The sequence below is a fragment of the Marmota flaviventris genome, chromosome 4 (genome assembly GCF_047511675.1).
Source record: "Marmota flaviventris isolate mMarFla1 chromosome 4, mMarFla1.hap1, whole genome shotgun sequence".
Classification (NCBI taxonomy): domain Eukaryota; kingdom Metazoa; phylum Chordata; class Mammalia; order Rodentia; family Sciuridae; genus Marmota; species Marmota flaviventris.
In genome coordinates, this window is record NC_092501.1 from 128,631,070 (window position 1) to 128,658,936 (window position 27,867).

Genomic DNA, 27,867 nt, shown 5'->3' on the forward strand with positions numbered 1-27,867 from the left:
TGCTGATTAAAAGAGAGAGAGTGAAGAGTGGAGAGGAGAAAAGAGAGAGAGAAGGAGAGAGACAGGAGAGAGCAGGGCAATCCCAGGGCTCTGTCTTTTAGAGGTAGTCCCTAACAGAAAGCCTTCCCCTCTTAAGAAAGAAGCCATTGCCAACACCCACACCAGCTTCCACAAAGCACAGATGACCCACTGAACAAAGTTCCTTCTTTTCTTGCTATTGGCTGACACTGCTCATAAAGCACAATCTGCTGTTTCACTTTTTTTCTTAAATGATCAAGCTGAATTACTTGGAGGAGAAAGGCAGGAGAAAGACAGAAGGCAAGGCACCGAGGGCAGAGACCTGCAGGTGGGCATTTTTACTGTTGCTTTGTTAATTCATTGTTGAGAATTGTGACTGGATTATCACTTCTTTTTTCTTAATTTAAATGTTTTTTTTTCTACCATACATATGGTAGTTTAAAAAATATCGAGAAAGTATAAAAAAAAGGAGAAGAGAACAAAAACCATCACCAAGATATAGCTTCTATTGGCATTTGGGGAGTTTGATTTTCATGTTGTACCCATACAATATACATAAGTTTATGTTCATTTCTTTGATCACAGCTTTTGTTTTTATCCATGTTGCTATGAATTCTTCATAATCATAATTTTAAATTGCTGCATAAATTGCATTGAGGTTTATCGTACTTTACCCACGCCTTCCTCTGTTTTTGGCCACACAGCATCTTCCCTATTCTACATAGATGGAATCATTTTATTCTAGAAGATGTATTTTTTTTTTCTCACTTGGAGTCTTGCTGTGGGGGGAGAGGAGGTTAGCTTTGAGGATGTGTATTTCAGTGGTTTTGCTCAGAGGCACTGTGAGTGGAAGGTGTGGGGATGTGAGTTTGCAGACTGTTCTCTGTGGGCAGTGTTTCTCTAGCTGCACATTCAGCCAGAATCACCTGAATTGGAGCAGATTAAAAAACTGCCCCCAGAAACTTAGCCTTGGGGGATCAGTCTGTCCATCTGCAGATTTTTGTCTTCCAAAAAATTCTAAGGTGATTATAATCAGCAAAAGTTGACAGAGGTTATTTGAAATATTCTCTTGTCTTTGACAATTACCTGAAAGTAATATACGTTAAAAGAAAAGGATGCAATTTCAGGCAAGCCATGAAAACCTGCCTCTCAATGCTACTTAAACCATGCGAATCATTGAGTTAATTTGTGGGAAACAGAAGACTTGTAGAAATTTCTCTCATTTGTCTCAGACACATCAACTCTTGAGACAAGCATCTACCTGAGAGCTTTAATTTGCTAATGCTTTAAGGAGAGGGATTTGTTTCTCCTGCTTGGGAAGTTCAAAGTTAGAGAATTTGAGGCTCTAGAATGTTCAAAACAGATCAAAATTAAGCCCGGGCTCTGCTAGTACCTGCTGAGGCAGTAAGTCTTCCTGTCTTTTGCAACCTTCTCATTAAGCATAAGGTGGACATTTAATGATCAGCCAGTCATAGGCACACCTGAGGTAAAGCAAAGGCGGGTGAGACTGGGATGATAGGTGACAGGAGGTTTCTCAGGTTTTCTAGAAACATCATAGACATGGCACTTATCTTTTCTGGATCCCAAGTCCTCATTAAAAAACTGGAAAGAATTTCTGATTTCTCTCCCCAGGAACAGAGGACAGATAACAGGCAGCTAAACTAAGTTGAAGCATTTGCTACTGCTTTCCTAGCTTACAGCAGGGATGCAGGTTTTTGTTGTTGTTTTTTTTTTTAATTTATCCTAACTTAATTGATAACGTGTTAATCAAATTTCTTCTTGTTTTAATTACACAGAAGGGAATAGATGTTTAGTATCTTCTTTGATGAATATAAACATTCACGTAGTACTTTTCTGTTTAGAAACATGTTTACATACACCAGTTCTTTGGATCCATGAAATAGCTCTGGGAGCTGGAGGGCATTAATTCTTACTGTAAAGGTGGTAAATATGAAGCCCAGAGAACACAGGATCTTTCCCAAGGTGGAACCAGTACTTGTGCAGAGGGCACAGGGCTCCCTTCTTACAACTTGAATAACAGCTATTGTAAGAAGTTGATTAAATACAGATTATTTTGTCTATATAATTGGATAGCCTTCAGTCAGTTAAATGATGACATTGTCACTTATTAGTTGGCCAAGAAAGACATGACATGACACAGTGACAAGGAAAAACCATAGCACAAAACAGCATTACAATATGTGCCCATTTTTGTTTAAACACAATTATGTATATTTGAAGAAAGATGAAAGGAAGTAAATTCACAAAATTTAGATGTATCTGGTTGGTGGTAAACTTTGTAATTTATTTCATCTTGATTTTCTTTTTTTTTTTACCATAAGCATGCACTGTGTGTATAATAAAAAATGTAAAGTACTAAATAGAATTGTGTTTTTCCGGTTGGCTCTATTCCAAATGAAATGGTCTTTTTACTTGGCCACACAGAAGCCTCCCTGCTAATGTTCTGAGTGCTGTACATTCCTGATCACATTGTTGTGATGGTTAGCTAGCACTGAGTTCTTAGCACGTGTCAGGATCTAAGCAATCACTTTGCATCCATTTACTTCATTGATTCTCACTCAAATGCTTTCTTGACCCATGACAGTTTTGAAATTCAGAAGGATAATGTAATAAGTGACCAAAAGGCAGAGCTGAGATTTGAACCCAGTTTCTTTTTAACTTACAAGCACGTTTTCATTCATCATACTGTCCAGCTCCCCATCTGCCTGGGGTCTAAGAGCAGCTCCTTTCAACACGCACCTGTTTGGGAGGAAAGTGGGCGTTCCTACGCATTGCCATGTGTCAGGATTGCCTTGTTAGTATCTGTGTGCATTCCGGACTCAAGGGACCCTTCTGCTTTTCTAGTTTGTCTTGCACAGCAAATATTGGAAGCACACTTTCCCCCAAAGCTAAGCCTGCAAGATAAAAGCCCCACAAGGGATTGTGCAATCACCCAGAGAACTCTGGCTAATGCAATGGCCAAGATGGATAATGCATAGAAAGGCAAGCCTCTTGCTGTGGTTGCTGAGCTTTGCTAGAGAGGTTTTCACATCCCCTCAGAGCCCCCCTCCCCGCGGCACATTTTGAATGCTTTACTCCAGGCTCTGACCACTTCCTTCTTTGTACTGGAGTTACTTCTGTGCAGGCCTCGTCCCGCTACTGGACCATGTGTCTCTGCATAAAACCAGACACCCCCACACGGCAAGCCTCTCTCTTTCTCTTGCATGCACGTGCTCCAAATGCAGCACAACTGTTTTCAGCTGCTGTCCATGTTCCCTCCCATGGTTCTCTACTCACTCACTGTGAGAAATGGGAATGTGCAAATCAATTAATTCATCAGTGAATGGGGACTTTATTTACAGTTTATGATCATGTTAATGCCTTAATGTTCAATTAAAATTATGTTTTGAATTTTATTAATCTGATTCTATTAGTTGGCCTTTGGGGAAAAGTGTAATCTTTGCTGATATCTAAAGCAAAACCTTTCTAATTGGATTGATGGCTTGGTGGCAGTATAGTCTGGCACCTTTGAAAAATAAGTCTGGTTATTAACTGAGGGGCTGATGACGAGGGTATACGCAGTAACTTGAAGACAAAGAATTCAAAACTGGATGGATCCTTAGGAAGAGCTGGGGCTAGACAGAGATTTCTGCATCGTTAGTACAAACTCCAAAGTCCTGAAGGGAGAGAGACTTAAAGAAAAGGAAGAAGTTGACCCCAAGAAGAACAAGGAGGGAGGAAGAGAGGAGGAAAGGCCAGGGGAGGGCAACCCATTTACTTTGGAAATTTAAAGATTTAACTAAACTGGAAGAATTTAAAAAAAAACTCTGTCCAAAATTATTTTATTCACTGTACATTATTAAAAGAAGTTTGTTTCTTTTTAATTAGATCTTAAATTGGATCTATTTCCCATCCAGACTCCTCTCATGAGCCTGGAGAGATGGCGTTTTACATTGTCTGCCTCTCTGGTGCAGAAAACACAATGGTCTAAAGAGTTCTTGAAGACATCACAGGAACCCAGGGCCTCACACGTGCAGGGTGACAGCTCTACTACTGATCTATGTCCCCCAACCCCTCGCAGAGTCTTTACAGCAAGTTGGTTTCTTTTTGAGTCTTCCCTTAATAATTCTGCTCTCTAGTAAACTCTCCAAGAGGTTTGAAGGCGGCTCCCCTTTTTAGTTATAACAGCACAAAACCCTACTGAAAATTTGTTGGCACAGAATCAGAAAGACAATTTGCTCTCCTCCGAGATTAAACAGCGTCACTTCTTTCAGAGTTGAGAACGTAGTACCATTTGGGTACCTTTTGTGGTTGCCCCCTGCCCGCATGCCAATGACCCTATCTTCTGTTCCTAGATCTTAGAATTGAATTTCAGGGTCAGAAAGTTTGTAAGGAAAAATACACCAATAGCATTTCATTACCCAAAACCAAGGGGTGGGTGGATTTTATTTTTCCTCCCAGAAAATGTTCACTGTGAGACCTACATGAGAGGGTTGAATAATATTTCATTGGCTCACTCAGTGGTCATTTATCTGAACACCCTTATGTGCTGCACGCCATGCTAAGGCTAATAGCAGTAGACAAGAGGCACTTCTTGCCTGCAGTGGGTGAACGTTCTGGTGGAGGCGATGACAGGAGGCCACTGATGTACCCTGGGAGAGATACTGGGGAGAAACCCATGGAGCTGCAGCCAGTCAAGACCTGGAGGAGTCAAAGAAGGCTTTTTCTGGAAGTGTTATTTAGAAAGAAACTTGAGATTGGGTAAAGGATAGCCAGGGGCTGAGCTGGGGCTCAAAGTATGTAGGCAAAAGAGACACCCCCACACAGTAAGCCTCTCTCTTTCTCTTGCATGCGCGTGCTCCAAATGCAGCACAACTGTTTTCAGCTGCTGTCCGTGTTTCCTCCCATGGTTCTCTACTCACTCTGAGAGATTAATCACTTGCTGATGATCAGGCAGGTAGCAAACAGTTGGTTTGGAGAGAAGAGAAAAAAAGTGAGTTAGGATTTCAGTCCTGTGAGATTTATTCTAAAGCTTTTGCATGATATTACAATATCTCTATATAGTTTTAGTAAACACAGATGATGTTTAACAAAATACCTTTGTAAACAATTCCTCTGCTCTAAGAAATTAATCTAATAGTGAAATATAAAATGCCTAAGTGGGAGAGAAGAGAAAAAATGTGGGTTTTACTTTGAAAAGGGGCCTTTGGGCAGTCCCCGAGTCATGTCATTTAGGCACTGTGGTTAAGGACAGGGAGGGTCCTGATGTTGACCAACCCCTAGAAGTTTATTGGAATAAGTTTTATATGAGTCAGTGTTGTGTTGCTGCAATGTAGTACCAGGATCAACTAAATTTATGAAGAAAAAAGGTTTATTGAGTTAATACTTTTTGAAGTTTAAAGTCGCAGATTAGACCACCCTATTGGATTGGTCTCTGGTGAAGGCCATGGATGGCAGCATATCATGGTGGGAGCATGTATTGGAGTAAGCTGTCATGTCACTTCTCTAACAGAGCAAAGAGAGAGAGAGAGAGAGAGAGAGAGAGAGGCAGAGAAAGAGAGAGAGAGATCGAACACGAGTGTGAGCGCCTGGAGTCCCACAATCCCTTTCAAGGACATGTTCCTAGTGACCTAAGAACTAGACCCCACCTCTCAAAAGTCCACAGCACTCCCAACACAGCCACCCTGCAAAACAAGACTTCAACTACAATGGAAATTAGGGGAACACTCAAAATAAATAATTAAATAATATCCAACCATAATAGCTTCTGAGATAGCACTTGCTGATCTTTCTTCTGTCTTGAATCAGAACACTTGGGAATCAGAGGCTCCGATGCAGAACAAATCTGTGGCCTTACTTAGGTTATTGGGTTAATAACAGACATCTCCAACCTTCCTTGCTCAGATGTTTTTTTTTTGTTTTTTTTTAAAAGGAAGTCATATCTCCAAGGAGCTCACAGCTCTCCATATGTGTTTTCTTTGTATTGATTTGTGCTTGTTTATCATGGTGGCTGAATATGGATGAAGATGGGAGAAAAGTTAGCATTTGAAAAATAATGGAAAGAGAACAAGGAATTAGTAAAGCAGAGGTGGGATGAAGGATGTCAGAGATACTGCCAGGCATTGTGTTCTGAGGCATCATAAGCCTCATCACGTGTTTGGATGCTGGCCTTCTGTCAGGCTTCAGCTTCTGAGACAGCCCTTGGGACCAGTTGTTCTGGGGACCAGTTATATTAAGGGAGCATTTGTCCCTTAATATAACACAAGAAAAAATGAAGTTGTGAAATATTCCAATTTTGCCAGTTCTCTGCAAATCTGTCTATGACTCTTAGGCATCTTTTTGCACAGGAAAATTCTCAAGAAAGGAACTTCAGTGGAGAATGTGCAAACTGACCAATCAGAACAATGGAGGGGAAATGTTTGTCAGCAAAAGATATAAAAAAGGCAGCTATTGTTAAACTATCATCCAAACTAGGCATTGTGGCAGCTTTGACAATATATGTCTTCTTCGGTGTCCCTTCCTCCATCTGTCCAGGTACACTATATTTATGGTGGCGGATGTCATTTTAACACACATTTCTGTGGTCTGGGCAAAGTTCTTCTTTCAGTGGAAGAAGGCCGTAGTCAATGCATGACGTGTATCCAGCCCCACCCAGAAGCTGGGCCTAACAAAGTTTTCAGAAGTCCCAGGGACCTCAGGCAGAACCCAGGCAAGGAAGACCCTGGTGGCTCCCAGGAGTTCTCATGGGTCAGAGAAAGTGCTAGAAAGAGAAGGAAGCAGATATAAACTGAAGGGCACATGTGGATAAGTAATGGGGAGAAATCACTGAAGTTGACAACTCAAGTACTATGATTTAAAAAAAAAAAAAGCATTCTATTTGGAAAACTATATCATACAGCATGGTGTGTCTGGTCTTTAGAACTAAAATAGAAAACCACCATAATGAAATTCAGAAGATATGTGTGTGTTCTAAACTTTCTCTGGACCTGTTGGAATTTAGTCAGGAGGAAGCTCAGACAGATCAACAATGGATTATCAACCTCCCACATTTCTGAACCCCCTGCCCCACCTCAACCCTGGGGGATTCCCGAGGAGGAATTTGAGGAGAGATGGTGAAGTAGGTATGGTAACATGGCATTCTCCACCATCTTTAGATGAGGCAATGACAAGAAAGAAACTTCCCAGTGCATTTGGTGCCCCACAGGGATGCTGGCCTGTCTTGGCAATTGCCCACTAAAACTAGCCCATTCTTCCTGCCAGGATTTTCTTAGATCTTCCTCCAATGGCAAACAGTCAGAGACTGCTCCTCAGGAGCTTCAAGCTGCCCTGGAAATCTGTGCAATCCCATGAGTAACATGCCCAGATTTCTTTCCACTCAACACCAGGGCAAGTCAAGCCACAGTTTGGTTGGGATCCAAAAAAGAGGGCCCTGTGAGCTCTAAGACTTCCAAATGTGGCATCTGAACTCCAGGAACTCTGAAGAGGAGGGCAAGAATGCAGCAAACTCTGCACAGGCCCCAGGGGCGAGACTCCAGTCTCCCTACAGGTGACCAATGGAGTCCCTGGACCCTTCCTGAGAAGTTCCTGCCTACCTCAGAGCTGTCCAAAGTACAGAGAAAGTGAATTGGAGAAATCCTTCCCCAGGAGACTTCCAGAGCCATAAATGCTTATTTAATGGTCTGGTTTACAGTAGACCTGCCCCCAAACCTTTTCCCAATGGGCTAAGGTGGTAACTTCACAGTCATGCAATGTGTGAAAGCAAATTGCATTTAGCAAGTAAAGGGTCATTAGTCTGGTGGCCCATGAAGTGGCTTATACTCCATGGCTCTTTGAGGTACTTTGGGGGTGACAGAGCAGAGGAAGAAATGGAGCAGCAAAATTCTCCAAGGTGCTGATTCCATGGAAACAGGGCCCTGAGTGGGTCACTCCTCTACCCCACGTACTCTGGGAGGCCAGAGACCAGCTCAGTTCCTCATTCAAAAGATGTTGCAATCTCAGTCTTGTGTTTTTTTTTTTTTTTTTTTAATTTCTTTTTTATCTGTATTTCTGTTTTGGTCTCCAAGAACTCAACTCATTTTAATTCTTTGAAAAAATTCTGAGAGCAGAATCTCATTTCTGCTAGGACCGAAACACCTCCATCCAAAACACCACATTTCTAACATGACATTTGAGGCCTGTTCTAGCTAAGTTCTGGGTTAGCAGCTCAAATTGCAAGAATAAATTTTCAATGATAGATTGAAAACAGATTTCTCTGTTTGGGGGACTACATTAACTCAGGACTCAGGGGTCACCGGGGTTTTGAGAGACAAACGTGCTGTGGAATTGTCCCGTGTGGAAGGCTGCATTCTCTCTTCATGACTTCAGGGAACTGGTTTGTGAGCCTTTGCAATAACAATGGCTGACACTTATCGTCAGCTTTTTCCAGTGCTCTGTATGGCCCAGGCGCTGGCCTGAGTGCTATTTATATACCATCTCAATGCATCCTTGCAACAATCAATCCTTTGAAGTAAGGACTAGCATCATCATTATCTCTATTTTACTGATTAGGAACTGAGACACAGGGAGATAAAATTACCTGCCTACTTCATCAAGTTAATCAAGGAAAGACCAGGATTCAGTTTCTGAGTTTGTGGTTTTCCCTGTTTTTCTCCTACTGCTTCTGCACAGCTGAGAGCAAGCGCTGTCATGCCTTCCACAATGATTGTTGTCATTAAATGATCCCCCAGCCCTTGCTTTTATACGAGAAAGTTTTGCCTCCTGAATACTTTTCCTAAGTCCCTAATTTGAGCTTAATAATAATAGTTACCATCATGGTGTGCCCACTGGCTGTGAGAGCCACTTACATTATGCCTCTTACAGATGAGGAAACTGAGGCTCAGAGAAGACAAATCACTTGGCCAAGACTTTATGGCTAGTAAGTGGCAGGTTTGACTCTCTCACCTTCCACCAACTTTCTCTTCTGAACATTTCTATGAACTATAAAAAGAATGTCCCATTTGTAAATCCACAAAGGGAGCTAAAATCCAAGTTATGCTCTAAAGTTTTTGGATAAAATTAAGATCATGATTGTGGGGGAGAGTTGTGGATTGCAAGGGTGGATGATTAAAACAGAATTCTCCTACTGTGGAGAATTCAAACCCACAACAATAGAATGGTTAGATTTAAGCCTGTGAGGATCTACTTGAAGGATTATAAGATTGGCCACTATCACACTGGGATTTATAACATCTCAGCCTAAATATTTAGTCTGTAAGTTCTAATGATTTTCACAATGAAAACCAAGGGAATCTCACTCAAAGTGAGAGAGTTTTGTCTGTTATTAAATTGTGTGCAACATTTTATATAGAATTTATGAGTAAAAAATACTGTGCAAAACTTATTTTCTATGTTTGATAACATAAAATGATCCTCTTAAAGCTGAGGAAAGATGTTTAATTTTTTTTTTAATATCCACAGATAACACTTGTAGTGAGCTCTTCTGAGCCTTCAGTGAAAAACAAATTGGCAAGTCCAAAATCACCAATAGATGGTACTTGGGAAGTCCTGCATGCAGTCTTTATTTTATGGGGATCACCATAAGTCAGCTTGTATGTTTTGCAATGAGTTACTAAGTGCAGGGAGCAGAAAGATGGATGTCATCAGTGGGTGCCTGGCATTTGAAAAGGGATAGGATCTTCCTTACGGATGATTTCTAAGGCCAATTTTATGTAACTTAGGTAAAAAAAAAAGACAAAATTCAATTAAATAATTCTGAGTGACTTTTTAAAAAATAATTTTTAGGTGTAGATGGACACAATACCTTTATTTATTTATCTTTTTATGTGGTGCTGAGGATCAAACCTAGTGCCTTTCCCATGCTAGGGGAGTGCTCTACTGCTGAGCAACAACTCCAGCCCTCTGAGTGACTTTTGTTCTTTAGGAATGACTTAATCTTTAAAAGCTGCTATCATATTTTTATACCTCCAAATTTCATACTTGCTTAGTGAAAAATTATCCAAATTTCATGACCTTGCTTTTGTGGCCTACCTGGATAATTTGTTTTTAGGTTTTGATATTATTTCTTATTGTATTATGACATTGGAATCTGGCTAACTGGAAATTTCACATTGATCTTTTTGCCCAAAAAAACATTTTCCTTCTTATTCCCATTATAGCTTGGTTTCATTTTTCCATCCCAAATGTCCTCACTCCTCTGATTTTCATATCTCTAGGTACCAGCCTTTTCTACAAACAAAGATCTATTTTATTTTTATTTATACCAATATTCAAGACATCATGGTCTTTAAATTCATTTTTAAAAATATTTACTAAAGTCATTTTGATCTGTCATTCGTACCTTCTCACTTCACCAAGTTCCCTCAGATATGTGCTTGGTAGGGTAGGGTATGCAAAATCAGTAAGAGATTGTCCCTTCCTGTCATAAATCTGATAATCTATAGAGGGCAACGTGATGTATTATCTGCCTAACACTATCTACCAAAGCAGTGAAGAACTACTCTTAGGTTACAGTAGTTTGTTTATAAGTGCGATAAGAACATTAAAAAAAGAGAGGCCTATGGGATGTGTCAGTTGGGGAAAGTGAAGCACAGAAAGCAATATAGATGTTGAAGATTTGGCCTAGCTAGAGTTAAGTTCTTTGCAGGTTGGGGAAAGGGGAGATGGGGAGGAGGGGCAGGCCAGAGACTGAAGAGAGCGGCCTGAAAGGCATGGGCATGTGGATGAAGCGCAAATCCAGGTTTGAGCTGCCTGGTCTTGAGGAGCAGTGGAACAATGACAATAAAGCCAGCTCGTGGTTTCCAAAGCACTTTCACTTGCATCATTACCATCTGTTCCTCTTGGAGCCCTCTTCAGATATGGGGTCCGCCAGGTAACTCCACATCATGAATGGGAAGTCATACTCCATGGATGTATAAATATGTCAAAATACATTCTAATGTCGTGTGTAACTAAAAAGAACAACAACAAAGATACAGGGTCAGGGTCTTCACTATCCCCATTTTACAAATAAGCTTCCCCACAGTGTCTATCCAAGGCCACCCAGTTAGAACATGGTGGAACAGGACCCAGATCTCTGTTCTCCTTCTGCCAATCTGTCACCTTGTTGTGCAGTTTCCAGGTGTTTGGTGCTGACTCTCGTTTGTGAGAATACAGGAACACTGGAGCTCAGTGGTAGGAAGCCTTATCTTTTTGATTGATTAATTTGCATTTGGTCTGATAGGCAATTATAGGTGGTTCACAGTGAAGTGAAAATGTCATTTTAATGAGTTAAATCTAGCAATCGTTACAGGACAGGAGACACTTTTAGTTTCTAGGCATCAGCTCTCAGACTGAGGTTAGGATGGTGATATTATTCTTGTAAACTAAGGTTGGAATTTGTAGCCATAATTCTGCCAAATTGATTAGATGTGAGCAAGAAGAATTAAAGAAAACGTCCTAATAATGGTTACTGGCTGAGCAGGATCTATTTGAAAAGAATAGATCAGCGTTTGTGGTAGAGGCAGAAGCTCCAAGTGAGACTATCCTATAGGTAGACGTGTGAGAATACAGTTCAGATTAGAACTCAGGAAAAGCCCCTTAAATTCTCCTGGCCTCAGCCTTTTATCTTTATTTGTAAAATTGAGATAATAATGCCAACTCAGTCTGTCTTAAAAGATTGTCAAGCAGAGCAAATGAGATAACTTTAAAATTCTTTGGAAGTATAAAGTGAAAACAGGAGTTATCAAAGGGGACATCTGGGAATCAGAGAGATGGGGTGACAAAGTCCCCAGGGTGGATAAGTCCTTGACAGTGGTGGCTTTAGCTGCTGATGGTGCACTGACTAGCTGCCTGTTGGTCACTTAGTCGCCATCTCTGTTCTCAGTTGACATTCTTGCTTTGTCAGGAAATGGAAAGCATAAAGCTTCAGAAATCAGAGGAGCAGAGGTCTTGTGATGCAAGGACCCAATTCTATGGCATGACTAGACAGGAAATATGAGAAATGACCAGAGAGCTGGTTATTGGGCAGGAACTAATGACTTTATCTAAGTCACTTGAGATTCAGAGGAGGGCCTCACTAAGGTGAAAGGGATGGGGCAGGGCAGACATATTGTGTAGATTAGGAAGAGGAACATGGGAAAGAAATATCAACAGAAAGCACAAAATTGAGGGAGTTTAGGTGTAAAAGGACAAGAAGAAATGGGTCAGAATTTCAGCAGGTAAAACAGTTAGGTAAGAGGGGAAGAAACTAACATTTGGTTGACCTCTTGCTATGCAAAACTTCATTTGAAGCCCCAAACAATCCTAAAGGACTGGCTTCGTTAGTCTTATTTTAAGATGAAGATGCTAAAGGTCAACTAGAAAGAGAGGGTTGGGAGTCAAACCAGGACTGCTGGATCTCAAGTAGAGTGTGCAGTAGTACCCCCTTCAGTGGTCTCAAGCAATTATAATTCAAAAGTAGAAAATTCCAGAAATAATAAGTTTAAATTTCATGCCAATAGAAATAGCATGATGGAATTTCATGTTGTCCCACTCCATCCTGTACAGTTCATGAATCATCCCTTTGTCCAGAGTATCCACATTGTATACTCTACCTGCCCGTTAATCACTTAGTAGCCATCTCTGCTCTCAGTTGACAATCTTGCTTTGTAATGCTTCTGTTCAAAAAATCCTTTCTTCACTTAGTAATGGCGCCAAAGCACAAGAGTAGTGAAGGATGCAAAGGAGGCACCAGAACATAAAACATGGAAAGACAGGGGTGGGGTTGTAGCTCAGTGGTAGAGCACTTGCCTCACACATGTGAGGCACTGGGTTTGATCCTCAGCACCACATAAAAATAAATAAATACAACTTAAAAAAAAAAGAGACATAGTAAGACAGATGACCTCTGATACTAAGCAACATGTCTTTTGCAGCAGCCACAGGACTCTCCCCTCATCCTTTCCCCTCACTGTGGGTGCTTTCTCAACTGCTGCTCCTTTATCAGCTTCCTGTGACTGGGTTGCACCTTCCCCTCTGATAACCTTGTTGCTAAATCCTCTGGTGATCCCTATCGATCACTTGGTCACTTACTTCTTACAGCAGCCTTCCTCTGGCCCCTGTGGCAGCACGTTCTTGATTCACCTCTTATCATTTGACCAATCTTTCCCATCATCCTTACAGCCTTTGTTTCTCTCTACCTGTCCCTTCATTGCTGATGTTCCCCAAGGTCCTGTTCTTGACCCTCTTTCCTTCTTTGTTTCCACAGCCCTACACAAGTTCTTTCTCTCTTCTGACTTCAGCTTCCACCTAGTGCTGGTGTTCCCTAAATCCACAGGCTCACGGAGCTCCTCCACTGTTCTAGGCTGCAATGGAACACTTCCACTTGTCTATTACAGAAAACCTTCAAATTCAGAATTCCCAAATGGAACTCCTCATTTCTTTCCCCGAATAGCATCTTTCATGACTTTTATTAATGAAAAGTACCATTTGCCCCCCCCCCCCAAATATCCAAGAGGACCCTTAACTCCCCTTTGCCCTAGATTTCCACATCTAGCCCATCCACAGTGGGGTCAGCTGTTACTCCTCTATACCTTTCAATCCGATTTGGGTTAATTCACACCATCTGCCCTGGACCATCGCAAGGACATCCCTATTCATCTCTCTGCATGCAGGCTTGCCTCCCCCAGACTTTCCTCCATCTACTTCCAGAACCACCTATTTAAAGCACAGATCTTCTCTCCAGATCTTGGGGTTTCTCATTGCCCTCAGGATAAACCCAAACTCCTTAGTATGGACACAGGCCCCTTTTGGACCATTCTCTACCTTGCCTTCTTTGCCTGCTTCTCCTAGACTATACTGTGACTTCCCAAATCTGCCATGGGCTCTGGGCTCTGGGCCTGCATATGTCTTGTTTTTTTTTTTTTTTTTTTTTGCTTGGAATCCTTGAACCTCTTCCCTTGGAACCTCAAGGAAACTCGTTGCTGGCTGCCTCCTTCCCCATGCACTCTCACCCCCTCTACATCTCTTTCTGAAGGTCCTTCTCATTTCGACCTTTGTCTTTTAACCTGTCCAAGTCATTCACCACGATGGAAGTTTCTATAGGTTAGAGATCGTGTATATGCAGTTCCATGAGACACACGTGATGTTGTGGCTCAGAGCTTACAGCTGGGTTCAAGCCCCATCCCATTACCAACAGTGACCTTGAGCACATAAGCGACTCCATATCCTGCACTTTGGTCTTTTCAACTCTGATATGATAAAATAAAAACACCTAGAGCAGTTAACAAATAAGAGTACCAAGGGCTATTTGAGGATTAATTGAATTCATTCACACAAGGAGCTTGGCAGAATGTCTTGCTAGAGAGAACACAATATCGCTGGTCATTGCTCTTGTTGAATGACAAGTATCTGTGGCTGGAGGTGGGGGTGGGCTGATGGAGAAAGTGCACTTCCCAGAGCCCTTGGGCAGGGAGACTGGGAAGTTTGAAGTGGGAGCAGTGCTGGGGGCTGATTCAACCAGGCAGCCAAGGGTCCTGATGTCAGTTCACTGGGAGGATTTTCAATGTGGAAGTTAGTAGTCTCAGAGACAGTGGTCAAGAGGTCAAAATATCCAGGAGGACCCTTAACTCCCCTTTTTCCTAGATTTCTACATCTAGCCCATCCAGTACTCAGAATAGCACTCAATAGCAACTAAGAGGCTTCTAGCATGGGAAATATACCCTCTAACAGGTTAGATGCTGCTGTCCTTTTGCTCAGGGCCACTCTACACAAAATCACATCAATAGTTTCTTATAAAGACAATGCACACTGCACCAACATCCATTCTGAGAAGATCATCTGCTCTTTAGTAGATAATATACCAGGTCAGGGCAGCTGAGTGTCTAATTGCACCTTGCTTGCTACTGTTCTGAGTCAATGTGTTGCTGCTATATGTTTGTGTCTGAGCACTTTGGTCTTTTAGGGCTCTGTAGGCAGGACACAGTCTGTACGTAAGGACTGAAGGTGAACACACCTGGTGAATGCAAGGTGACTGACTGTCCATAGTCAGGGAGGTCTCTGTGCCAAGGTCTAATAATCCCAGGAGAATATATCAAAGATATTTTTTCATAAATAAAAATAATTTCTTTGCTATGACCAGGAAAATATGCAAAATATCAATGTAAGCTATTTATCCCCATCAGCTTTTAACTGGTCACTGAAAACCTGTGTGAGGGGTTTCTTCATTACTCAAGTATGAAATCCCTACCTGCTACTGCTGATCCCTGTTTCTTCTTTGTTGTTCCACTATAGTAAAGCTGCAGGAGAGCAAGCCTTAACTCTTTTTTGATTCTGAGCCTCCTCTCAGTACTGGAAGCTGTGCACATGCTCAATCCTGCCCCATTAAGGCAGTGGAAATTACATGACCCAATTATTTTCCAGTTTCCCTTGAATTTACCTCTTCATATATTTATTAGATTCCTCTTGCATACTTAATTGTCTGGTTGACTGATTTTTACAGTTACATCTAATAGGGAGGTTTTCTTCCTTTTTATTTTTAAGGTTTGTTTGTTTATTTTACTGGCTAGGGAATGGTTACAGTGTGACATAGTCACATGTATTTTACATAGACAGGGAAAAAAAAAACAATCAAAATATCTTAAAGGTTTCTCAAGAAAAAATGTGGAGCTACATGCAGTTTTGAATCTGGGCTGGCCCTATTTCTGCAGGTGTCCTTTAACCACATGATATTTCTAGGAAGGGTGATGCTGTGTTTTTTCTCTTTAACTTTCCAGGAAATTAAGATGTTCCTGGTATCAAAACCCTCAGCTTCTTCGGTTATCCTCTCCCTCCAACAGGGGCTGCTTGGCAGCTGTCACCCCATCCCACCCCACCCAGGTAGGCCCTGTGAGGCCCAGCACCAACCCCAACCTCAAGCCAAGGAATCAAAACAATTCTGGGACTCAGTGTTACCCTCAGTGATGATCCGCTTCTGATCTTGTGCCTTGATTCTAAAATTAGGCTTTCCTCTCATTCCTGAGATTTGGTTCCCAACTCATTAGGGTATATGGCCTTCTGTCCCAGCATCCCTGGCTTGAGCCACCTCTGTGCCCAAGACTTTACCTAACATGCTCCCTAGGACTCAGGGCCTGCTTGTACTGACCAGGCCTCCTCCCAGGGGAGGAGTCCAGGACTGGGTCACTCTCCAGCTTCCCTTCTTACCTTAACCCAAGTCCTGCTGGACTTTAGACGGAGCAATGGTGGTCTTCATGGTTAAAGACTTTGAAGATTCGATTGCTGTCTATTCTACTGTTCCAGACCCTTCTCAGCTTCTTAGATATAAACTTCTTACAGAAGTTTATACCTGGTTCCAACATCAAATTATTCTTTGGAAGGAATAGATCAGGGTCATGTAGTGATGTTGTCTTGAGAGATTTTCATTATAAACATGTCAGAATAATCTGAGAGTAGTCAGTGTTTCCGTAGAGTGGGCCTTTTTAAGAGACACCAACAGGAGTTGTCTTTTTACACCTCATGTGAATGGGAGAGTTCATTTCATTTCCTCATCCCTGGTGGCCAATGGAATGATAGAAGTTGAAGTCCGATCATCTCTACATTCATTCATGAGTTTGGAACAGAGAGGGAGCAATTGCCCTGTGCCAAGTACCCTACGTGGCACATATACTGACTCATGTAACACTTATGGCCACTCTATGAAATGGATTGAATCATGTCCCACCAAATGATATGTTCAAGTCCTAACCTTAGGTGCCTATGAATGTGACTTTATTTGGAAACAGGTTCTTGGCAGATGTAAGGTTAGAATGAGGTCATACTGGGTGAGATGAGCCCTGAGATCAACATGTTGGGTGTTCTTAAGAGAAGACACAGAGGTGCAGACACTCACAGTGGGAAGATAATGTGAAGACACAGAAGAAAAGCACCATGTGATGAGACATGAGTTTGGAGCAGAATGTCTGTAAGCCAAGGAATGCCAAGGATTGCTGGTAACTAGCAGAAGCTAGAAGAACTCTAGGCAAGGAAGAATTCTTTCCTCGAGCCTTTGGAGGAAGACTGGCCATACTTGCAACTTAATTTCAGACTTGTAGCCCCCAGAACTGTGAGAAAGTAAAGTTCTGTTGGTTTAGGTCACCCAGTGTGTGGTACTTTGCTGAGGTAGCCCTAGGAACCAAATACAATCTCCATTTCACAAAGGAAGTAAGGGTGCTCCAAAATGCTAATTTATTCAAGAATAAACGCTTAGGCTCCCTGATTCCAAATACTTTAACCCCACATGCCCCCACTCCCTTGCTAGTTGATCTGGTCCATCAGGAGGGGGCTCCCTTTCTCATACAACAAAATCATATTCTAGATAAATTACAGGGAGTTAGAATCTGTTAATGTGCAAAAAAGTTTTCACTGTCAAAAAAAGTTGGGGAGGGAAACTCTATGCAAATCTTTTTCTGTGGGATCCCAAAGAGCCTTTCCAATGCATTATGAATCTCTAAGAGAGGGATATTAGAGCTGGCTGTGTTTTTCAAGCCGCGTTGATTATGGAAGCTTTTTCTTTTCAAAGCATCTTGTGGAATCCATGTTCTATGGAAGATACCTTGGAAAGTGCTCAATGAAAGGGGGAAAAAAATAAACTCTCTCTTTCATTATATCATTTTCACACTGACCATGTTTGTGAGTTCCATCTTCTCTGAAGAACAAGTGAAAAACATTCTTGCTGCATCAGAAATACATTTACAAACCATCTATTTGGGCAGGGTAAATTAATGCTGTACAGTACCTTTTTTTGACTTTATGTGGCTTCTCAGGGACAATGTCTTCTAGAGAAAGCCCATTAAGACAAGACTATAATTGAATGAAGTTGGGTGTATGAACTTACATCTGGGGAGAATGCACACCATTGGTACAGTGAATTCTTATAATTTTATGTTGCCTAAACATCCCTTTTAAATACAAGCTTAACTTATTTATACCAAAACCAGGACTCAGTCACCCTTGCCACTGTTTGCAGATCTCCACTCCATCCCCCAGGTCCTCACTGTGCTCAATCCAGATAATAACTGCCTTATACAACCACCTCCAGGGACCCCCTTCCTATAGGATGTGCTCAATCCAGATAACTGCCTTATACAACCACCTCCATGGACCCCCTTCCTATAGGATAGCTAACGTTTCCTTCTGACTGGCCTTGCTGACCATGTTCCATATGGACTGTGAAGACATGTCACAAGGACAACCTTACTCACAGTGTTGTTCCTGGAACTCATGTCTGCTTGCTTTAAATCCACCAATGAGAACTGCCCACAGGAAGCCCAGGACCCAATAAAGACCTTGGCCAGTGGTCCCCCTCTCTCCCCGCCTGTACTTCCTGACCTCCCTGTGCTTGACCTCCAGAATCTAATAAGAAAAATCTTTATTTTTCTTTTATGTAAGAAAAATTTTTATTTTTCTTTTGTGTCTCTCCTAATCATCGAAAGGGTGCTCTTCAACTTAAAGATTCTAAATTAAAATAACTGAAAACAGATGTCTTAGAAAAAGAGCATTAGACAGGAATTATCATAGGATTTGTGATCGTGTTAGGTAATTTGGGGATAGAATTCAGGGAAACAGGACTTTTCAGAAAACAAACATGGTTATTAGTTCTTGTAACAGATTTTGAAATTGAGGAACCAGATTCTGAAATTTTTACACCCAACAAATTAAAATATGTTCCTCAAATCTGCCTCCTTTGTTCTAGACATGCAGGAGGTCCTTTTGCCCCTGAGTCACAGACTGTAGTATTTATGCAGGTGCAGCCAGAGTGTTTACTCTAACATAAATTTCTCTTTGGTTAGCTAAGAAGAAATTAGGGACAACGTGATTATCCATGACAACTCTGCCTAATGGATTTAAATTTAAAACTGGGCTTCCGGAGTGGAAATTGTATAATTCGTGACTTTTTCCTGGCTCCGAGACAAATTTTGGATGGTCCTTTCCACTTACGTGATCCCAGCTGTGGTTGTCATTGCTCGCAAGGCCTGCAGATCTAGGAGTCAGGTCACCCTCCACAAGTGCTCTCAAGGAGCCTGAGCTTGCCTTGAAGATGTCATGGATTCTTTTAGGGAAAACATGATTCACTGAAGGGATGATTGTTTAAAACATCTGAAATTCTCTAACAATTATCCTGACTACACAGATAAGCTCATGTGTGACAGGCAGGAGTAAGCCTGATGTCCCTATAAGGACTGTCCTAGTGGGGCACACTGGATTAATAATGGGCATTTAAGAATCATGGATCAGGCTGGGGTTGTGGCTCAAAGGTGGAGCTCTTACCTAACATGCATGAGGCACTGGGTTAGATCCTCAGCACCACATAAAAATAAAATAAAGATATTGTGTCCACCTATAACTAAAAATAAATATTAAAAAAAAAGAATCATGGATTACTCGGGCTGGGGTTATGGCTCAGCAGTAGAGTGCTCGTCTAGCATGGGTTTGATCCTTAGCACCACATAAAAATAAATAAATAAAATAAATGCATTGTGTCCAATTACAACTAAAAAAATATTTTTTTTTAAATCATGAATCACAACAGACTCAATTTGATCTTTGGTTGTCGGGGAGTGTTACTTGAAATGGACAGGTTCCTTCAGAGGAGTCAGATCTTGCAAAGCAGTCTGGAACATCCCTCAGGGAAATGGAGTGACTGTGTTTATCCAGGAGAGGCCAGATCTTTGTCCCCATTCCTGCAGGGTTAGGTTTTGCTGATAGGGTTATAAAGACCTCAGCAGAAGTCTTTGGTTGATGTGGGGTCAATGTACAATGTTTATAAGCCTGGCATCTGGTATAAATTTTGTAAGAGAAATTTACACATCAGAGGGATATGCAGATATATTTATCTTTTAACACTTAAGCCAGTTATTAAATCCCATCCACAATCAATTAAATTCAAAACAGTTATCTATTGTCTGGACAAAATGCACCAGAGAGCTTTGTTTGTTTCCTAAAGTGGCAAAAGACCACTAGAGTCAAAAGTGGTAGGATGAAGATAAGGGACATTATGTCAGTTAAGGGAGGTGGCCCAGGTACCATGACAGACAAGAAAGTCAGCAGAGAAAAGGAAAGAAAACAGTGTGCTAAAAAGCCAGAAAAGTCATTCTCCCCGCTCCCCGTCAAAAGCTGTTTCTGTAGTTAGTAAATTGTCACGCTGTTTTGGACAGGAGGCAAATTACTGTAAATTAACAGCTTCTGAGGAATTTCTAAAAAATCTTAAGCTTGAGGACTCTTAAAGGAACAGTCTTCCAGTAATTGGGATGCAAGGTTTAGATACATGTTTTAGCTGGAGACATGAAGCCAGGGTTAAACTTTTGGAGTCTTTGTGCTGTGCCTTTATAACAGTACCCAGTGATGTTCTTTCCATCAGGGTCTAAGGGCTTTTTTTCTTTGTCTTTTCCAAAACAACAAAAGTCTCGGGTTCAGATCACACAGAGGCTGCTTAGGGGGCTATTTTGAAACTAGAGCTTCCTGGCAATCTTCCCCTCCGATTGTAACAGGACAGAATCAAGGACTAGAAGCAATCCTGAATGCACGGGGCAGCCTCTTCTGTCCCAGAAGGAGATAATGTGCTTGACCTGCAGGAGGCTGAGCTCACCGCGGTCAGGCCAATGGAATCCAGTGGCCCTTGGTCATTTGAGGGCTTTTGAATTCCTTTAGTCCTCATCACTTTTTGTGGTGTTTGTTGATGATAAGGACAGAGAAGTTTCCATGTAGAAGGTAAAACTTCACTGTTATTTACTAATTATACCAGTGAAATATGTGTCTGCCTCTCTTCCTGGAGAGGAGAGCTGGGATTTCCCAAATTGGGAAAACAAAATGAAACAAAAGTTTTAAACCATCATAGACATGGGCGCTCCAGCAAAGAAAAGCCTTAGTACATTCTGAGAATAGAGGACTATAACCAGAACATCTTCATAGGCCTGTAGGAGAAGTTCAAAGTGGTCTCCAGCCGTGGGTCATCACATTTTACTTCTCTAGCCTTAGCATGATTGTGCCAATCTGGGCAGGGCATGCATTGGGACATCTTTGGAAATACCCTTTAATCATCCCTTGGATGTTGGTTTAAGATCATTGTCAGTTTATCTCTGCTCTTGTAGTAATATCATGAAGAAGCTTTGCTAAACTTTATTTTCATTATAGCTCTCTCCCTAGGTAATGGCAAGTAGCTCAAGGTTTCCTATCCATCGTCTATTTTAGAGAGGTTTTTCTTTCTTTCTTTTTTTTTTTAGTCTCAGGAGATCTTTTTATTTCTAAAGTGTTTTGAATGCATGGACTGACTCATCTAAATTCACGTACCTTAAATAAATATGTTTCCTTTTATCTTTTGTCAGCTGGCAGGTCTGTGGGAGGGCAATTGATTTAGCCATTGGAACTTATTTTATTTATAGGAAAAGCTGCATTTCAAGGGAAACGTCAACAATAGCATAACCTACGTGACAATTCCTAGCTTTTGTGTTTTAGTATGAACCAACATCAAAGTTAAGTCAGAGGTATCCAAAGAGACTCTAGAAGTTTCCTGTAAGATATGGATAGTTCCCTCACAGAGGTACCCAATCATAGGCACATTTTTCTACAGATGAGGAAAGGAGGATCACTGGGTTTAGAGTGTTGGCAACGCATGCTGATGTTTCATGAATAATAAAACTTCATGAGAGATTGGGTGACTAAGCAATCCAGAATTATCTTTCTTTTACTTTTTTCCCTACTGGAGGTTGGACTCAGGACATTCTACCACTGAGCTACATCCCCAACCCTTTAATTTTATACATATATATATAATTTATTATATTAATATTATACATAATATTAATATAATAAATATATTTTATTATATAAAATATTTTATATATATATTATATATATAATTTTTTTAGATAGGATTTTGCTAAGTTGCCCAGGCAGGCTTTGAACTTGTGATTCTCTTGCCTCAACTTCTTGAGTGTCTAGGATTATAGGCATGTGCCACTGCACCCAGCTTGTAATAGTTTAATACTTTTAAATGTCAAAGGATATTTAGATTTCTAATTGTTCCCTTTGTCCTTTTTGTCATAGGGTAAAGAAGAAAATCTTTGTTAGTGACCATTGTAATAAACTCAAAGATAGTTAAGGCTCCAAATAGCTTGATTATTCCGATTTGGGGCCCTGAATTTGTGAATAAAAGAATCAAGAATAGTTTCTCGAGGACACAGATACAAGGCATATATATCTAGGGTCAAGAAATAACTATAGGCAACATTGTGAAAACACAGAGTTAACAATAGTTAACAGGAATTTTTATTTTTGTTAAAACAAGAAATCTTTTTAAAAATTATTTAAAACTATGTCAAAAGGATTGAAAGTTAACAATATTTTATGTTGCAAAGAAACCTTTATTCACACGGACATAAAAACTTAATCATTTTATATTTTAAAAGACCCAAATTCTAATTTTACTTTTTGTACATTATTCATTAATAATCTGTAATAAAGACTCTATTAATATGCCTTTACATGTATCAATTTAGGCACACACAAATATATAAGTAAACAAATAAGTAATGAATTTGAAGTGTTAACTACAGCTTTTAAATTAAATCTACTAAATAAATCAATGTGTGTCATATTAAATTTACTATCTCTATAAATAGTTTCAACTTTACTAACGTTCCTAATTAACCAGAAAATCATATTCATTATCCTGTATGTATATTTGTATTTCTTTATATATTAGTCACCTTTCCATTACTATAATAAAATACTTAAGGCAATTAGCTTATAATAAGAGAAAAGATTTATTTTGGTGGTTCCAGTCCATGATTAAATGGCTGATTTGGGTCTCAGAATATTAAGAGAGGAAGGAGTACATGGTAGAGCGAATTGCTCATCTCATTAGCCAGTAAGGGAAAAAAAAAAAAAAAAAGGAAGAAGAGATCAGGGTTTCCAATCCCCTTCCAAGGGCTGTCCCCTGCGACTTAAGGATCCTCCACTAGTCCCTGTCTCCTAAAAGTCTGTGGCACCTCTCAATAGCCCCACCCTGTGGAACAAGACCATGAACCTTTGGGGGTTACTATCCATATTCAAATCATAGCACTCTGAATTAACCATTTATATTAATAATCATCTTTCACCCAAGTTGTCAACCTTCCTTTTCTATACACACAGAGAGAAATGGTTTAGATGATGTCTAGTAACATTTATTTCATACAATTTAAGCAATTTTGATGTATAAACATGTACTATCATTCAAAGGCTTCTGCTTATTTTGTTAGTCTATTGCCATTAAAAAAAATAAAGTTAAAAACGATCTTAATAATCAGTATTTGTATCTTTTCCTTATTTAGAAATCACCTAGGCAAACTTCTTAATTAACCCTTTGTCTAAAACCTTAAAGTTAGTTAAGGATCAGGAAATAGAATTTTAGCTAACACATTAAATCCTCATGACTTATCACATTGTAAGAATTTCATAAAATTAAACCTTTGAAAGGGCATTCATTAGTATTAATATAATTTTTATATGTATAATATTAGTTTTAAATAAGTTATGAAAATAGTAGAAGTATACGACCAATGTAGGAAATCCAGTTTAATCAAAAGAATTTCAACCCTGGCCTTGTCCAAATCAAAATACTGTGCTGTTATTAATTTTCATAGTAAGGTAATTTTCTGAAGACTGTGACTCATGGCAAAAAATTATACTTCTTTTAACTTGAAGATCATGCTTTTTTTTTCTTTTCTTACAATAATGAAGACTCTCATGCAAATATACTTTCAAGCTCCACAGAAAGATACAAAGTTTAATAACTCTTTTTTTTTTCCCAGAGATTTTGACTGGTTATCTGGATCTTCTAAGAATGTGCACATAAAAAGTGAAGGACTCTTGGGTAAGGTGACCATTAATTTCCTAGGACAGGAGAACAGAGGGGAAGCGGAATAGAGAAAAAGAGGAGCCTGCTTCAGATGAAAAAGAAAATTAGCACTGAAAAAGCCTAATTAGGCGCCCTCCGAAAAGAGAGGGAATAAAGTTATCTAGAGAAGAGCAAATTACAAAGATAACACACAAAAAAACTTGTATTAAAAATGATTTAAGGGGCTGGGGTTGTGGCTCAGAGGTAGAGCGCTCACCTAGCATGCATGAGACACTGGGTTCGATCCTCTGCACCACGAAAAGATAGAATAAAGGTATTGTGTCCACCTACAACTAAAAAATAAATATTTTTCAAAAATGATTTAGGTCTTTGGCAACTTTACCAATTAACATAATTGAAAAGTCAGCACTTAATAATCCCCAAAGAAGGGACATAAAGGGCGGCTACTGTGTCTCCGACTCTAAACAAAAGAATCTCTCAGAAAAAAAGAAAAAGGAAAAAAAAAAAAAAAAAGAATATCTCTTGGTAAACAAGACAATCTTCTCATGAAGATCTCTTCACTTTTTGTTTGAAAGTGTCCCTCATGTAAATAGTCTATATCAGGGTCCCCCGAAGTAGCCGTTGCAATTTCAGATTGTCACTGGTGAAATTGTACCCATCAGAGGGACATAACCACGTAGACCCGGGTTACAGGGAGGAAGCTGAAGGCAGAGGTGTCTGGCCTGGAGGAGGGCAGTTTCCGGTTGAGCAGAGCCCACTAACGCTGCAGTGGATTGTAAAGGTGGCTCCTGTCGGACTTTGTGTCTCTAGAATTTGGGCAAAGGTCACTTGTCTCCAATCAGGGCTAAAAAAAAAAATGAAATAAAGTAGTTCTCACAGTCACAAAGATAAGGCAGAGGAAGTTCTTAAAGTTTTGAAATGATGACACAAAGTTTATCCAAAGGACAGTTTGTGCAAAGAATGCTGAACTCCCAGCCCAGGGGTCAGATGGACGGCAGACTTAGGGGGCTTCTGCTTGGCCATTCCTTATAGATTTTTTCCTCTTACTGACAAACAACATTCAGGACAATAGATCATAAAAGAGATGCTAGAAGCTAGAAAACAAACTTTCCAACTTATCAGATTTACAAGTCCAATCATAACTAAAACCTTCAGAAGATTTATTCCTAGGAGAGAAAGATGAACACTCCGCTGAAGGTTCTCACAAACTGTTAGCTCTCCTTTCAGGGTGAACTTCTCTCAGCCATGGGCAGGGGTCTCAGAGGTATGCCCGGAGGGGAGGGCACTTGTTCCAGGCAGCAAGGACTTCAGGTGGATCTTGGTGAAACTCTATTCCTGTCACTGTTCCCCAGCCTGGGACCCCTGACACACACTTGTAATTGAATAAACCGCCTTCATTACTAATTGAGGTGGGGCCCCTGAGGGTCTTCTCCCACTTTCCTGAGATTATTTCTGCAGCTATGGAGTGTGGACAGGTTGCAGGGGTGAGGGGGAGGGGGGAGGACCTTATGGATCTAACAAAAGAATTATGGAGCAGTTCTTTTGAGATGAAATTCTGTAACCATCCCAGGATATTCGGTTCAAACCACACTTAAACTTTTAATTTTAGTTAATCTTTTCTTTTTGAGATAATTACATATTCCTATACAGGCGTAAGAAATAACACAGAAATCCCTTGTACCCTTTTTCCCTGTGGTAACTTCTTGTAAAACTATAGTATAATATCACAAACAGGATATTGACTTTAATACAATTAATGATACATAATAGTTCCACTACTATAAAGATTTCTCAAATTGCCCTTTTATAGCTACATCTACTTTCTTCCTACCCTTGCTGCTTTCTTAATTCCTGGCAACTACTGATCTAATCTTCTCATTTCTATAATTTTGTCATTCCAAGTGTGTTATATAAATGGACTCATACTGCAGGTGATCTTTTGAGATTGTTTGTTTTTTCATGCAACACAATTCCCTGGAGATTTATCCTAGTTATTTTATGTATCAATAGTTCTCTTTCATTGCTGAGTAATACTCCATGGTATATATGTACCACAGTTTGTCTAACCATTGAAGGATAGCTGGGTATTTCAACTTTGGGGCTACTACACATAAAGCTGCTGTAATCACTCATAGACAGGTTTTCTTTTGAAAAAGAAAGTAAGTTTCACTTCCCTGGTGTAAATGCCTGGGACACAATTATCGGATTATATGGCAGTTGCATGTTTAGTTATAAAGAAATTGCTGAAATTGTTTTCCAAAATGACTGTATGTATCATTTTACATTATCACCAGTGATATATGAGTGATCCAGTTTCTTTGTAAATGGTGATGTCACTATTTTACATGTTAGCCATTCTAACAGATTCATAGTGATATTTCATTGTGATTTTAATTTACATTTCCCTAAGGTTTAGTGATATCAGTCAATCGTTCATGTGCTTGTCTGTTATGTGTATATTCTCTGAAATGTCCCCTTATGTCTTTTGTACATTTTCTAATCATATTTGGGGGAGGGGTGCTGGGGATCAAACCCAGGGCCTTGTGCATACAAGGCAAACACTCTATCAACTGAGCTATATCCCCAGCCCTCTAATGGTATTTTTAACTGTTAAGTTTTGAGAGTTCTTCATATATTCCTTTGTTAAATATGCAGTTTGCAAATATTCTCATACCATCTGTAGCTTGTGCTTGTGTCCCTTAATAAGACTTTTTTGTAGAGCAAAAAGTTTTCATCTTGATGAAGTCCAATTTGTTGATTTTTCTGTTTTTGGTTCTGCCTAGCTCTAGATTCCAAAGATTTTTCTCCTGTTTTTTTCCTAAATATTTTATAATTTTACATTTTGCGTTAAGTTCATGTTTCATCTTAATTAATGTTTGTTTAAGGTGTGAGGTTTAGTTCAAGGTTTATACTTTTGCTCACGGGCATCCTATTGCTCGGCATCTTTGAAAGACTCTTTTCTCCAGTTAATTGCCTTTTTCATCTTTGTCAAAAATCACTTGGGCATATTTGTGTAAGTGTATCTCTGGGATTTCTATTCTGTTCTATTGATCTTCTTGTCTGTTCTTCAGCCCGTACCACATAGTCTTGATTACTGTAGCTATAAAATAAGTCTTAAAATTAGGTAAATGGATTATTCCTGCTTTATTCTTTTTAAAATGTTTTAGTTATGCTAGTTCCTTTGCCTTTCCATGCAAATTTTAGAATAATCTTGTTCATTTCTAAAAAAAAAAAAAAAATCTAACTGGAATTTTATTGAGATGTTCATTAATTCTTTCCATCAATTTGGAGAAGGCTGACAATATTTATGCTGTTGAGTCTTCCAATCCATGAACAGGGCTGTTTCTCTGTTCCTTTAGAACTTTGTTTTCTTTCATCAGCATTTTGTAGTTTTCAGCAGGAAAGTCCTGTACAAGTCTTGCTAGCGTCATTCCTAAGCATTTCATCTGATTTTTGAGTGAGTATAAAGGGATTACATTGTGGGCTGGGGTTGTGGCTCAGTGGCAGAGCACTTGCCTAGCATGTATGTGGCACTGGATTCTATTCTCAGCACCACATAAGAATAAATAAATAAAATACAGGTCCATTGACAATGAAAAAGATATTTTTTAAAAAGGGGATTGCATTTGTAATTTTAGTGGGTCTACGTGTTCCCTTTTGATATTATGGGAAGATAATTAATTTTTGTATGTATCTCTTGTATTCTACAATTTTGCTGCATTCACATATTAGTTCTAGAAGGTGTGTGTGCATGCATGCATGTGTGTGTGTGTGTGTATGCATGTGTTTTGCAGATAGATCCCTTGAGATTTTCTATATATACAATTATGTCATCTGAAACTAGAGGGTATTGTGTTTCTTCCTTTCTGATCTGTGTGATATTTATTTCTTTTTTGCCTTATTTCACCAGTTAGAATTTACAGCACTATATTGAATAAGAGCAGTGAGACTGAACATCCTTGTATTGTTCCTAATCTGAGGGGAAGGCTTCAGTCTTTTTCCATTACCTGTAGGATTTTCAT

General features: G+C 39.9%; 1 protein-coding gene across 2 annotated transcripts in view; it reads left to right on the forward strand.

Moving 5' to 3' along the window:
- Positions 1 to 231: 231 nt before the first annotated feature.
- The window catches only part of Cysltr2 (cysteinyl leukotriene receptor 2), a 39,555-nt gene continuing 11,919 nt past the window's right edge, over positions 232 to 27,867 (forward strand). The window contains exons 1-2 of one of the 2 annotated variants that reach the window (XM_027928952.2): positions 297 to 346; positions 23,799 to 23,860. Coding sequence is in view for 1 of the 2 variants with exons in the window: in XM_071610782.1 (XP_071466883.1) it covers positions 270 to 346 (77 nt within the window). In the remaining variant the exon portion in view is untranslated. Of the gene's footprint in view, positions 347 to 23,798; positions 23,861 to 27,867 lie in introns of both variants that reach the window. The other variant, XM_071610782.1, reaches the window with a different exon arrangement.